Here is a 13,312-nt window from a genome sequence, read left to right on the forward strand (position 1 = left end):
ATCAGTTGATATAAATAACTTGTTGGTCAGGCGGTCTCTTTCTGTCCAAGTGGGCAGTTCTTGGCCAGAATTAACTCCAATGTGGACTAGACTTATTGTTAGTCAAAAGTCTGGCAATGTGAGACTAATGTGTGGTATTTTAGCGCAAATGTCTTCGTCTGATTCACTAACCACACTCAATCCAAAGACAGCAGGCACAATATGCGAATTTATATTACTGAAGGTCACCGTCGTTCTACTCTGGGCAACCATGCCTGTAAAGTCCATGTAACTGACGCTCTTCGTAGAATGTGACAGTCTCAAAAACCTCAACACAAACTTACCTGACGGAAAAGTAGTGCATCAAACAATGATCAATCGGACAATATTTGCAAATATGTGATGCTTTCAAAGGGCACAGTTTATTCTCCCGCCTTATTAGACCATGCTTTCTTTTAACTACATATAGATAGAGACATGATATTGTTTTCTGCTGGGCTCTGTTTATAAGCAATATATGATGAATACATTAACAATTAAACATTAAAAGCGAGCAAGTGTAAATCAAAGGATGCAAACCCATTCATCATAGTATAGATCAGAGATTGTTTGTGTTCTAGTAGTTTACTGTTGATCTTAGTTTTCCCAGTAAGTGTTACAACAGACTAAACATAAGAGACGCAAGACAAACATTCATGGATGAGTCTCGTGAAACCTGTCAGGGTCATACTTCATACCAAGATCAAAAGTCATTTTGCCTGTGTATTTTACAGAAAGAAATCACCCCCCACCACCCCACCCCACAAAATGCTAAACACATGCGTCGTTATCTCTATGCAACATTTTGTTATAGAAATATGACCTGGACATTTTTGGGCAGTTTTCATAAAACTCAACTGAATGAAGACATGTGTGAGTCAGTGAGTGAGTGTGAGACGTAATAAACACATAGCCATAAATGTGAGAGAGAGAGAGAGAGAGAGAGAGAGAGAGAGAGAGAGAGAGAGAGAGCATATAAAGAGTTTATATTTAAGTTAAATGTAAAATATTAAAATTATATCATTATCATATATATATATATTTAGGGCTGTCAATAGATTAATATTTTTAATCGTGATTAGTCGCATACTTATCGTGAAATTAAGCGTACATCATTTATTTTGTTTAATGTGTTAATTTTGTCATCATTTGAAAAGTAAACTATCCATAAAAGTAAACTATCAGATTGAAGGATGATTCTCACAAAACTGTATTTTCTGCAAATTTTTTTTCAAGGTAAATTTAGGTTTCTAAACAAAAAAAGGACACTTGGAGACTCCAGAATGACACCAAATAACCAAATGAAATAAGGAGTCCATATAATTCATAAATGTATGCACACACGAAAAAAAAGAAAAGAAAAAAACATTACAGAACAAAACTTTTCAGAATTCAGTGTACAGTATGTGTACAGTCTAACAGCAAAGAGCTCGTTTAGAGCAGCTATTTAGAGCCTGTTGCGATTGAAGATTGCGACTGAACAGGACCATATGGAGATGCCAAAAACGAAACAAAAAAACAACAACAAAACACTAAAACAACCGCCTTAGCCTGACTGCATTATACGCCTACTACAGTACACGGATCCATTCAGAATTACTAAACACAGCAACATACACATGACAGATAAAACCTTTCCCTGAAAGTGTGTTGAAACTGAAATGTGTCAGTGCATTAATACAATGTGTGATCAGTGCGTCGAGAGCACACATACTTGGTTTGTTTGCGTATCAACAATAACGGACCCAAGCGTGCTTACTGTACGACTCCTGTACATCACTGCAATCGTCTTTACCTTGATTACAATTCACATTCATCAAAACTTTACTTGCGAGACACCGTTTGCGTATAATCTTGTCATACAGCGGTTGGATGTTTTGAGGGCTCACGCTCTTTCTGAAATAATCTCAGAATATGACAGAGCTCCCATTTTAAAACTAAACACACACTGGAATGAATAATTCACTGAAAACTGACCATGAGTCACTGTTCTCTCTGACATCTCTGATGAAATAAGCCTGGTTTGATAAACTCCCGACTTCCAAGATTATCTAACTGCGTGACATAAATTACATTAATGATGCAATTTTGATTGCTTCATTAATTTGCGTTATTTGTGTTAAATCATTTTAAAGCGTTAAGGATTTTAACGTTGACATCCCTAATATAATATAAGATCTGTCATTTTAAAACATTAATTTGGTATGACTAATGTCAGAGATGAATGTACGACTGTTTTCAAAGGTTTGATGTTATTGTTGAAATGAATCTCTCTATGAAGAAAATGTATGAGATTTTGCTTTCAGAACTTGACTGTTGCACAATATAGGCAAAAAAAGGAGAGTTCCATAAAGATACTGGGAAAGAAACAGAAGATGAAGTAAAGATCTCAGTAAGTATGCTGCCAAGCAGGTGGAGGAGAATAGAGATGAAAGGATGGAGGGGAGGAAAGAAGTATAATATCAGATTTGTTAGTTACTAACAGTGATCTCAGCCGTGCACTGTGGACAGCGCTGCCCTCTTACCGCCTCCTGAGACTGAGATTTACTCATGATGGCCAAAAGCGTCTGCAACAACACATCCAACAAACTCTCCACCATCATCTCTACCTCCTCTTGCACAGAGCTCTCCTGCAAACAGGAAAAGAGAAACATTGTCTCCTTGACCAAAGTCACCAACGGGATGTTCAACGTGTTCATTGACTGAAGCGTGAGTACCAATGAGCTGCTCTTAATAATGGAGAAAATGCTGCTCAGGATTCCTGAGCAGATCAGAAGCTCCTTCTGTTGCCGGAGATGCAGATGAATGTGATGGAGAACAACAGGAAGGAGAATTCTCCTTGATTCTATATAAAGAGACAGGGAGGTTATTAAAGCAATACACCTGATTAAGATTTCAGACATTAACATTACATACAAAAAATTATGAACTGCTTGGGGCAGTACCCTTAAAGGGACAACTTTGCATCTTATCAACCCCTAAAAGGAACATATTATGGCGCGTTTCCACCGAGCGGTACGGTACGGTACGGTACGGGTCGGTACCCTTTTATTTGCGTTTCCACTGCCAAAAGTTGAGAATGGTACCAAAAAGCCGAACCGTACCGTACCACTTTTTGGGTACCCTTCCGTTGGGGTACCTAGCACAGTGGTACGGTACTAAAAGGTGGAGCTAGACTCACTGCAGGACGTTGATTGGTTGACAGAGAATCGTCACTTGCGCGTGCTACGAGGGGAATGACAACATAAGAAGCGCCATTTTTTTATATACAGTTTAATATAATATACTGTTACTGTGTCACGAAATGTAATTTTAAGAGTTTTTCAGGCGAGAATGTAGTTGTTTAAAGCTCTAATCTGTGGTTTATTTATAAAGATGATTTGTTTTTCCCCGGTTGTGAGATCCATGCGATCAGCGGGCGCTCGGCGCTCATGTTTCCCGGCTGGATGAGCCTTTCCTCGGCTAAGTTAGTTCTTCTGACGTTCGCCGATGACTCCGACGGTAGTGGTTAAACATGAGATATAATTCGTCTTGTGCAGACCTAACGGGCGATCTTTGGTCTCGTGAATATATAATTCGTTCCCTGTCAATCGTTTTGACTGAGGGCTAAGTTTAGTTTCATATTATAGGCTATTTGTATTTAACTTTACTGTTGTAATGTTAGACTAGCGCAGCATTTGGACATTTGACTGAATTGTTTGCTTTATTTCTTATTGTATAGCTTCTTGTACCTTTTACTTAAACTTTTATATTGGCTATTATTGATAAAACTGAAATTTTACAAAAAGAAATATGGTTTCTTGTCATTTTCTTATTACAAGATTATCACTGATGTTTATTGCAACATTTGTACAAATGCATATATTGCCTGTAATGTGTAATTTTTTTTATTATTTAAACGAAAAGAGGTAACGTTAGGGTTGTGTTTTAAATCGTTTTGTTATAAATAGAATAACGTATAACGTGCAGTGAATAATCAATATGCGTTGCGCATGAACCACATTTGTGTCCCTATAATGTTTAATTTATTTAAATGAAAACGAAAAGAGGCAGAGTAGTGTTTTATAACATATTTCGTTTTATTGTTGCTTAAATTTGTACATACAGAGTAACAGAGATAACCGGAGTAGCAGAGCGAGCTGAGTGACGCTTTTAAGAACGCGCTGTACCATGTGCATGTAGGAGTGAGTCGCACATGGCAAGTACAAACTTTGCGTACTTAATATTGAGAAAAGCCTAATGTCGGCGCTTGTCTTCTTGTGACAAACATGTCGAGGAGCAAGAACAAGATCTGCTGTATGTCATCCATTGTAGTTTACTATGTTCTTCTTCGCGCGAAAATTACGTCGATCGAAACACCACGCCTATCAAGTAAGGGTACTGTTGGCAGTGGAAACGCTAGCCAGATCATGGTTAACAGACCCGAACCGTACCGTACTGTACCGTACCGTACTGTACTGCTCAGTGGAAACGAGCCATTAGTCCCTTAGAGTAGGACTACTATGAACCTTTTTAGGGGTAAACAAGGTACAAAGATGTCCTATTAAGTGTACTGATCCAGTTGTACCCGTAAAGGTAAAATGTAGCACATTTCTTTAAGAAATACCTGGGAAGGAGAAAAGCCTACTATCCACAGTTCGAGCAATGGATTGAAGCTTGACCACATCCATGGACTGACCGATGTGGACTGTACTAGGCATGCTACCCAGAGTTCCCCTCACAAACTCTGCCACTTCCTGTACTGTGAACATCTGAAGGAGCTCATCAAAAATGGCAGGGAAAGAGTTGAGCAGGGCAGCCTGAAAAAATGGGAAGGGACAAGAGAAAGAAAGCATTTTTTGCATTTTGGTCATGGTATGTGTTCCCTATTAGAAAGCTCAAGATGTGAAGGGACAGTTGGCCAAAGATGGGATGGACATCACCTACACAGCAAGAGATTAAGTAACAGTGAGGCTTTGTCAAGACCTCATGCTTACTTGGTAGATTGGTAGATTTTTTTTTTTAATTTTCGAGAGGAAGAAGCCAAACCATCAGAAGCCTCCAAACCTCCTAGAGACCCAATGTCCAGGAGAGTTTAGCTCCAACTCTAATCAAACACACATGAACCAACCATTCAAGGTCTTCAAGGTCACTTGAAAATTGCAGGCAGGGCTGAACTAGGTTGGAACAAAACTTTGCAGGACAGTGGGTTGAAGACTGCTATATAATCACAGCCAAAAATATATTAACTAGATTGGCATTGTGGTTCATAATTGAGACCTTAGCTATTCCTTTATTCAAAGCTACCACTTCATAAACATCTACATCTCTTGCTTTTGAGGACTTCCCTTCCCCACTTTGCTCAACACCCCCATGGTACGATCCATTGCAGGCAAGGTGATCGCTGGTCCCTGGTTCAATGCCACTGAAGAGGAAAGGTGAATAATGAGGGTGTTTGGAAGGTCTCAACTTTGTGCACAGGAAGACTTGGTGTCAAGCACAGCAATCAAAACCAAGAAACACACCAAAGAACCCAGCGGAAAATGCATTGGAAGCATTGGGAGGCATTTGTTGGTGTTGCTGTCAGTGTGTTTGGGTTGTTGGATCATGTTGGGGTCTGGTGTTCTGAAAAGGTACTGAATGGTTGCATGTGACAGTAGATGTTTTAGGTATTAGGTTGGGTTGGGTTGGGTCCGTTCCATTACTGTGGGGCAATTCAACAAGCTGCATCTACTTACAGACAGCGGAGAGGGCCGTGGGGCATTACAGCTCAACGGCTGCAAGCAGTTGCCCTGGTTGGCAGTGGCTTGTCCTGTAGTTGGTTGGGGACCCTAGGAGGGTACAGTGAAGTTGGGCAGGATTGGGTCAGGATACAGGGCAGGGATGGGAAAAGTCCACACAGGTACAATATGGGACAATTCAGGAAAAACATTGTCAACAAAAAAGACTAAATCTTCATCAAAGCATTTGTGCAAGCATTGTTGGTAGGATGGACTGTATTGTGTCCAGACACTGATAATCAAAGTACAGCCACATATTTTATTATTCGGTTCCTGCTGAATCCAGAATTAAATGATGCATTGATGGAGGCATGGACGATAAATTATGGTGGTGACAGAAGAAGTCATGTGGAAGGTTTATTAGGTTTCATTACCTAATAAAAATTGACCTTGTACATAATCTGCAGAAAGATATCTCACTTTTTGCTGTACAAACACTACCAATAACTAAACTAATGAGACTTATTACAAAGTCCATCAGTCTTCAAACCCCAACCCTGTGTATTAAACTTTGGCACATAAACTGTCCCACACTGTTTGTCCTAAGGAACTCTAATGATGATACCTCAAGTCACGAGCCTTACTGAAGGTAACTATTACCTGGAGAACAATCAAACATACAGTATCTAGGGATCAGAATATCACAGTAACTTGGAGGAGGGTTTGACTTGGGCCAGTGCGCACCCAACTGAGCATCCACCTAGAAATGCTTTCAGAATCAATCTAAAACACCCTCATAACTATCAATGGGCAAAAAACCCTTAGAATACTTCAGCAAACACATAGAGTAGCAATGTCTGGCAACCACCCAAAACATCCAAGCATCATAGCGGCAAGTACCTTTCACACCATCTTCAGAAAATTTAAAAATAGTGGCTAAAGATAGCACAGTTTCTCAAAAACTTGTTTGGTGGCATCAGTGTTGGCGTCTCCTGATCTTCATCTTAAGTCCTCTTGTCTTGTATTCTTCAAATCTGATTCTTCAGAACATTTCACATCTACTTCAGCGATCAAGCAATCTGTAGCGAGCAGATATCTACTCCTGCAGCCTTCAAGGAAAACCTTGTTTTGTCTGATCGCAACTCGCTCTACATGAGAACTGATTTCACAGGATATCCATGAGATGGGGCTGTCAAAACAGCTTAGACGTACAACTTGTTTAGGGCAGAGATAGACGGATGCATCATTCTGATAGAAGACTAAACAAACATGAACCTCAAGAAAGCAGCTTTGATCTTGGGTCAACAACCATGGCTTTGGAGATCAGCAACTCATTACAACTAAACCTTTCCTTTTCAAACACATTAGACCACTTTGTTCTTGTTTGCTTTCAATACTTAATTCTTTAATTAAACAGAAGTGAGATATAAATGAATAAAGTAATTTAATATGAAAAAGAGCATAATAACATAAACATTCACCTGTTACATCCCACTTCCTTTAATTTCAAGCTTTTTATTTTTTGAAACTTATCCACCAGATTTCATGAAATGTAAAATGGTTCTTTTGTTTATATCTGACCTGGGTGAAAATTAGCGTCTCAGAGCTGCGGCTGTCCAGACTGAGGACGAAACGGATGGATTGGAAAAGCTCCTGGATGCTGGCCCTAAATTGGTCCTCCTCCATCCCACAGGTGGCCCGGGAGTAGAGGATCCGTGACTGGACGATGAATTTAAACAGATACTCTAGAGCCTGAAGGAAGATTTACAGTTAATGTGTACAAGCTAAAGTGTCTGAGCTCCATGTTTATGATATAAAATGTCTTTAAAACATTCCAATTACAATAAATAGGGACAATTAGTTTGCTTTTACCTTGAAGACAAATAAAGAAAATGAAAAAAAAATAAAAATGACTGAACATTTTTTACGTCATGGGTGGGAAGTACTTGGTAAGTAATTGGTATTTGGGGAATTTGTACTAAAGCTGATGAAACTAACTTGTACTTCACATTTCCATAAAAAAAACTGTTTACTCCTTACAATATAATTTGTACAGAGCAGTTTTTGGCTCTTTTAAATATAATAACCATTGTTGAAGATAAAATTGTCTTTTTTTCTTCTTTTTTTTCAAACACAACATTGAAACTGTGATTAAATGGGCTGCTTTTCACACTTTGTGCATCAAAATTACTTTAGAATTCTTTCATTGTCTTTCATCAGCCAGTTTTAAAAAGCTAAGAAAAAAGGTTTTTACTTCTAAATACTTGAATGCACAATAAAAGTGGAAACTTCTTTCTCTCAAGTATGTTTCCGGCTAGACACTTTTGAAATATTTGACGCAGCAGCCACACTTTAATTAAGTATAATTTCTCTGTACTTTTACAGTGCTTGACATTTAAATATGAGGTACTGTCAGTACCAAAATGAATCACCAATCAAACCAGCGAAGACATTAGATCTCAACAAAACCATACAGGGAGTGAATAAGAAATCTCAATACAATTTGCTTGAGCTAGTTATTTGTAAAGGTCCTTTGAGGAATGCCCTACAATTACTTATAATTGATTTATTCAGTTCCTGAATCACTGCTTATTTGACAGAAGCCACCATTTGATTTTACATGGATTTTGTTCTCTTGCCTTCTGTTTATTTGGTTATACAGCACACTTAGAGGTCTTACCCTCATGGCTTCCTGGATGTGATCTTGTCGTACAACTTCTGCTGACCGATCCATATACCACTTCAGACATCGAATCAACTCTCTGCATTTGAAATTAAACACCTAATTATACTATATTCAGAAAATGTGAAATCCCATTTATACTTATCCATTACTAAGATAAGTTTGCTTAAACTATATCTAAACATAAATATCCAGCTGAAATTGATGAGCTCACTTGTAAGCCAGTGCTCCTGCAAAATGCTTCTGGATGTAGGTGTCCATCACAGGCCGGAAGTGATAAAACTTACTGTCCCGGAGCAGATTGATGATGAACACCTGGACAGAAATGTGTCATGGTTTAAATTCGCACAGAAATCCCAAACTAGAGAAGCTAAAGACCACGATAGCATATTGCAAAATGAATATCAATGCAAAAAGAATGCAGCTTGCATAGGTTCTCTATTCTCCACGAAGAAACATGACAGATGTATTCAGGCCAAGAGAGGCTAGAACATCTTGACTCTTTTTACAGGAGTACAAGAAGCTAAAGGGTCTCTGGAGACGCCACTATCAAACAGCTGTGAAGGCCTAATAATGCCTGGATCCGTGCCAGCTGAAATCTTCCATTTTTCATAACAGACACACACACACATAGCATGGGCACTCCTGAAAGAGATGAATCGTATGCATTTTACACAAATACACGTTTGTACAGTAAACGGGGGTCTGAGCGTTTTTGATGGAATGGAAATCGGACACGTTATTACAGCTGTGAATTATTAACGTTAGGCAAGCTGTGGCGCAGTCCTAAAAATGTCATTTATTTAAGCGTTCTAACCAGCGACTGAAACACAAGGGGTCCGTATTTGTCTGTGTTGTCATCCAGAATGGAGAACAGTGTGTCGAGGATGTCTTGAAGAAACTGGAGAAGAGAAACAGAAAATGTGGGTGTAAATGCATTATGCAAGACATTCAAATCTGTCCCTTTTTTATTATTATTATTAATTATTGAGACGGAGCTCTCACTTTGACTATTTCTTCCCCGCAGACGTGGCGCAATCGCCCCAAAATGTCCATCACACGGTCTGGATGTGCTTTCCACTTCAACAAAGCTAGTAGATCAACTTCAAAACACATTAATAAAGTGTTATTCCTCTGAGAAATAGACGCGACAACTGAAGAATTAGTGTTAGTAAGTTACCATTCTGTGTTAGTTTGGTGGAAGAGAGTTGAGTGGATATCCAGAGGGTCTCTTTAGTGCTGCGCTGGAAGATGAGGCTGGACGGGATGTTCGGGCAGCCGTTGAAGTCGTCTTTACAACAGGGCAACCCCAGGTACAGCGCGTGGTTACTGAAGGTGGTGTTTTCATCACACTGATTCAGATACAGAAAAGAGTTTTAAAAGTTAGACATCATATTAACACGCCATGCCCTTTCTGTACCAGGGTTATTGTAACTAAAAGTGTAAAAAACTATTTTCTTTACTTAAAAGAAAATAAACGTTGATAATACTTTAATTCAAGTCCACTAACTTTGCAACTACATGTCAACTAGCTCTCAATATAGTATTAGTAGACTGTCTGCTTAATATCTGCTAAAACCTTATTTTGATGCTCCTCAACAGACATTCTACTGACTATAAGTAACTTTGCAAGTACGTCAACTTATTCTACTAACCCTAACCCTGCTAGTCTACTAATGCTCTAATGAGAGTTAGTTGACATGCAGTTGCAAAGTTACTTGTAGTTAGTAGAATGTCTAAAGTGGACTATAGAAATAAAGTGCAACCTAAATGTTAACTGAAATCATATAAAATAGAAGTACGCTTTTATTTCAGCTAGTTGCAAAGGCAACATTTCTCATTTTTGTTTAGTTTAACTTGATGTACTAAAATAGCAAAAGCTTACATTTTATGTATTGAACCCATAAAAAAACAAAACAACATAGACATTAAAAAAGTCAAAAAGTAATAAAAATGACAAAAACACACAACAAATGTGTTATTGATTGTGTGACTTTAACTTGTCTGATTGCTATTGATTACATATGACTTAACTTTTAATCAGCTTAATTAATTAATGCCTTAATATTACATATTAATATATTCTTTTAATATTATGTTTAACAACATTTTTAAACAGTCATTTTAAAGTATCCCATAGATCTTGACACTGCATTCATTTTTTTTTTTTTTTTTTTTTTTAGCATTTATGACAAATACACAATGTGTTTAAAGTAAAGGTGGAGACTGTCCTCACCTTGTAGACGTAAAGCTCATGGCTCTCATCTGACAGTGTGGTGCCGTCTTCTCTCATGAGAGGAGTGAACGCAAAGCCAAAAAGCTTCTTTTCTCCTTTGTCCTTTGCTGTGGAAACAATAAAATGGCAATATTGTCTAACATTCTTAAGTTTTAAGTGTAAAATTCATTATAAAAAAAACTTGAATTTTCAACATGTTGAGTGTTGCATGCAGCATTTAAACAACATGTTGAATAATGACTAACAATATATCTCATCCCTTTCAAAAATAACTTTAAAAAAACGTTAGTTTTGGTAAGAAGTTCATACTTAGGCACAATTTAAATTGGTATTAGTTGATTAATTTGAATCATTTGAGCATACGCCTTTAGATGTCAAGAGAAAAATAAGTCAAATGTGTGCAAAATTATACTGGTAGAGTATAAATCCTTACTTGAACAGTGTCTAAACTCAAAGCGCAGATGGGACCCCCGGAATCGGTCAATGGGGATCGGCAGTTTGATGACCTCGCTCCAGCGTGGACTGTTGTTGTGGTAGAGGACGAAAGAGCGGTACTCACTGATGCTGTGTTCTCCTGAGCCCAGACTAATGCACTCCTAATAAAAGATAGAAGAAATGGAAACAGTTTGCTTTTATGTGGCTTTATAGTGTGCATCAAAGAGTGCGACACAAAAAATGTATGATGGGCTTATGTAAAATACATCAGAAAATAACAAACTCATTTACTCCTTTCAAACTGACTTCAAATTTGTTTGGACTAAATGATTCACCACATGAGCTACAGATCACTTCTTCAAAAGGGATCATTTGCCCAGAAATTTGAATTCCGTCATTAATTACTCCCTCATGTCGTTCCAACTGTGGAACGGTGGAATACAGAATGAGATTTTTTTTTTTTTTCAATAATCATGGTGCAATTTCGTGTAAAAGAGCAACCAACACAATTCCTTAAAATGTCTCCTTTTATGGATTGGGATTACATGAGGGTGAGTAAATGATGACAGATCTTTCATTATCGGCAAACTATTCCTTTATTAAAGTCCACATGACTTACTTTGAGGATTTCGCCGTCAGCATAGAGCACATACATGGTGACCTCAATGTTCTTCTGAACGCTCTTGCCTCCTCTCTCGAAGTCTCCTCTCTCCAGCGTGAGGTAGAGGTCGTTGCGTATGTCACCTAAAGACCAACAAAACCAACCTTGTTAGGTAATATGATTTTTTTTGCTGCTTGGTGAAACCATATTTTCGTTTTGGTGAATTAGTGCGAGAAAACCTCAACAAACATGTGTTGCCACTTGGGGTTCAAAAAAGTAAAGACACCCTAGACATAAAATCTGATGATATATTTTCAAGAAATTGTTAGAGATGCATAGTAATATGCAAGCTAATAAGCAACAAGGTAAAGGAATAGTTCACCCAAAAACGAAAATTCTGTCATCATTTACTCACCCTCAAGTTGTTCAGAACCTGTATACATTTATTTCTTCTGCTGAAAACAAAGGGAGATATTTTGAAGAATGTTTGAAACCAAACAGTTGTGGGGCACCATAGGATTTTTTCCCCCCATACTATGGAAGTCAATAGTCCTACAACTGTTTGGTTACCCATATTCTTCAAAATATCTTCTTTTGTGTTCAGCAGAAAAATTTTCCGCTATGTCAAATTTTGTCCAAAACCTACTTTTGCGAACTAGTTCCTGTTTTTTTTGCCCGATCGGAACTAGACCAGTCTAGGACAATTCTCTGGACTCTCTAGATCAATAATTATCAAAAAAAAGTTGAACTTTTGCATTTGGGTGGCTGTAACAGTGTCATTTAGAAAAGGGGCGTGGCAAAATACACTCAAAAGCCTATAAATCCTACAGGAAAACTCAGAACTTCACAAAAAGTTATGAGCATATGTGTCATAACATGGTGAAGAAGCATGCAGAGTTTCATGCAGATCGGACCATAGGTGGCGCTATAACTGGCAAAAAGCTTTCATTCTTATTAGGGGTTCAAGCTTGAAATGCAAAAATGTCGAATTTTGGTTTTTCGCCCGATCGGAACCAGACCAGTCTAGGACAATTCTCTGTATTGTGACATAACATCATTAACAAGCATGCAAAATTTTATGGAGATTGGACAATAGGTGGCGCTATAACTGTTAAAAAGCTTTAAAACCATATATTTCCTATATGGTAAATTGCCTGTATTGGCTCTAAATGGTATTTTCCATCTATTATGTCAGTGGTTAAATGCTTGCTAAATAAAACTTGATAACTTTTGATGCTTTTGTGCTTAAAGGCCTTAACTGCTTGAACCCCGATAAATGCTGCTTGCAGCTTTAATTTTACTTGTATTTTTGTTCTAGTGAATTATCAGAAGAAAAAGTCAACACTCATGTGTCGCCACATGGGGTTCAGAAAAGTTCAGACATCATTAACAAAATCTGATGATAAATTTTCAAGAAATTGTAAGAGATGCATAATGATTTTTTTTCTTCTTTAGTAATGTTTTGTGTTTGAATTGTAAAAGGCACTTTTTACAAACCATTGTTGATCATGCTTGCAGATATTGGGTAAGAAACAACATGCATCAGTCCACTATAACATAAAAAAACTGTAAATAGTTTCTATATCTATGTGTTTTTTGTTCAAGCTTAAAAGAAAATGTAATCTCGGATGGACCCAGCA

The 13,312-nt window shown here is 37.8% G+C and overlaps 1 protein-coding gene across 6 annotated transcripts in view; it reads right to left on the minus strand.

Annotated features, from left to right (window-relative positions):
• dock3 (dedicator of cytokinesis 3) overlaps positions 1-13,312 on the minus strand; it is a 188,068-nt gene that overhangs the window by 27,681 nt on the left and 147,075 nt on the right. For 4 of the 6 annotated variants that reach the window (XM_084116297.1, XM_084116295.1, XM_084116296.1 and 1 more), the window contains exons 15-26: positions 11,691-11,815; positions 11,070-11,232; positions 10,637-10,743; positions 9,581-9,752; positions 9,406-9,503; positions 9,218-9,301; positions 8,615-8,715; positions 8,398-8,479; positions 7,299-7,469; positions 4,625-4,817; positions 2,736-2,863; positions 2,502-2,648 (exon numbers count right to left, since the gene is read on the minus strand). In XM_084116297.1, coding sequence (XP_083972423.1) covers positions 2,502-2,648; positions 2,736-2,863; positions 4,625-4,817; positions 7,299-7,469; positions 8,398-8,479; positions 8,615-8,715; positions 9,218-9,301; positions 9,406-9,503; positions 9,581-9,752; positions 10,637-10,743; positions 11,070-11,232; positions 11,691-11,815 — 1,571 coding nt within the window. Of the gene's footprint in view, positions 1-2,501; positions 2,649-2,735; positions 2,864-4,624; positions 4,818-5,735; positions 5,829-7,298; positions 7,470-8,397; positions 8,480-8,614; positions 8,716-9,217; positions 9,302-9,405; positions 9,504-9,580; positions 9,753-10,636; positions 10,744-11,069; positions 11,233-11,690; positions 11,816-13,312 lie in introns of all 6 variants that reach the window. The other 2 variants (XM_084116293.1, XM_084116292.1) reach the window with 1 other exon arrangement.

The sequence above is a fragment of the Abramis brama genome, assembly GCF_963993115.1.
Source record: "Abramis brama genome assembly, chromosome: 6".
In the NCBI taxonomy this organism is placed as follows: domain Eukaryota; kingdom Metazoa; phylum Chordata; class Actinopteri; order Cypriniformes; family Leuciscidae; genus Abramis; species Abramis brama.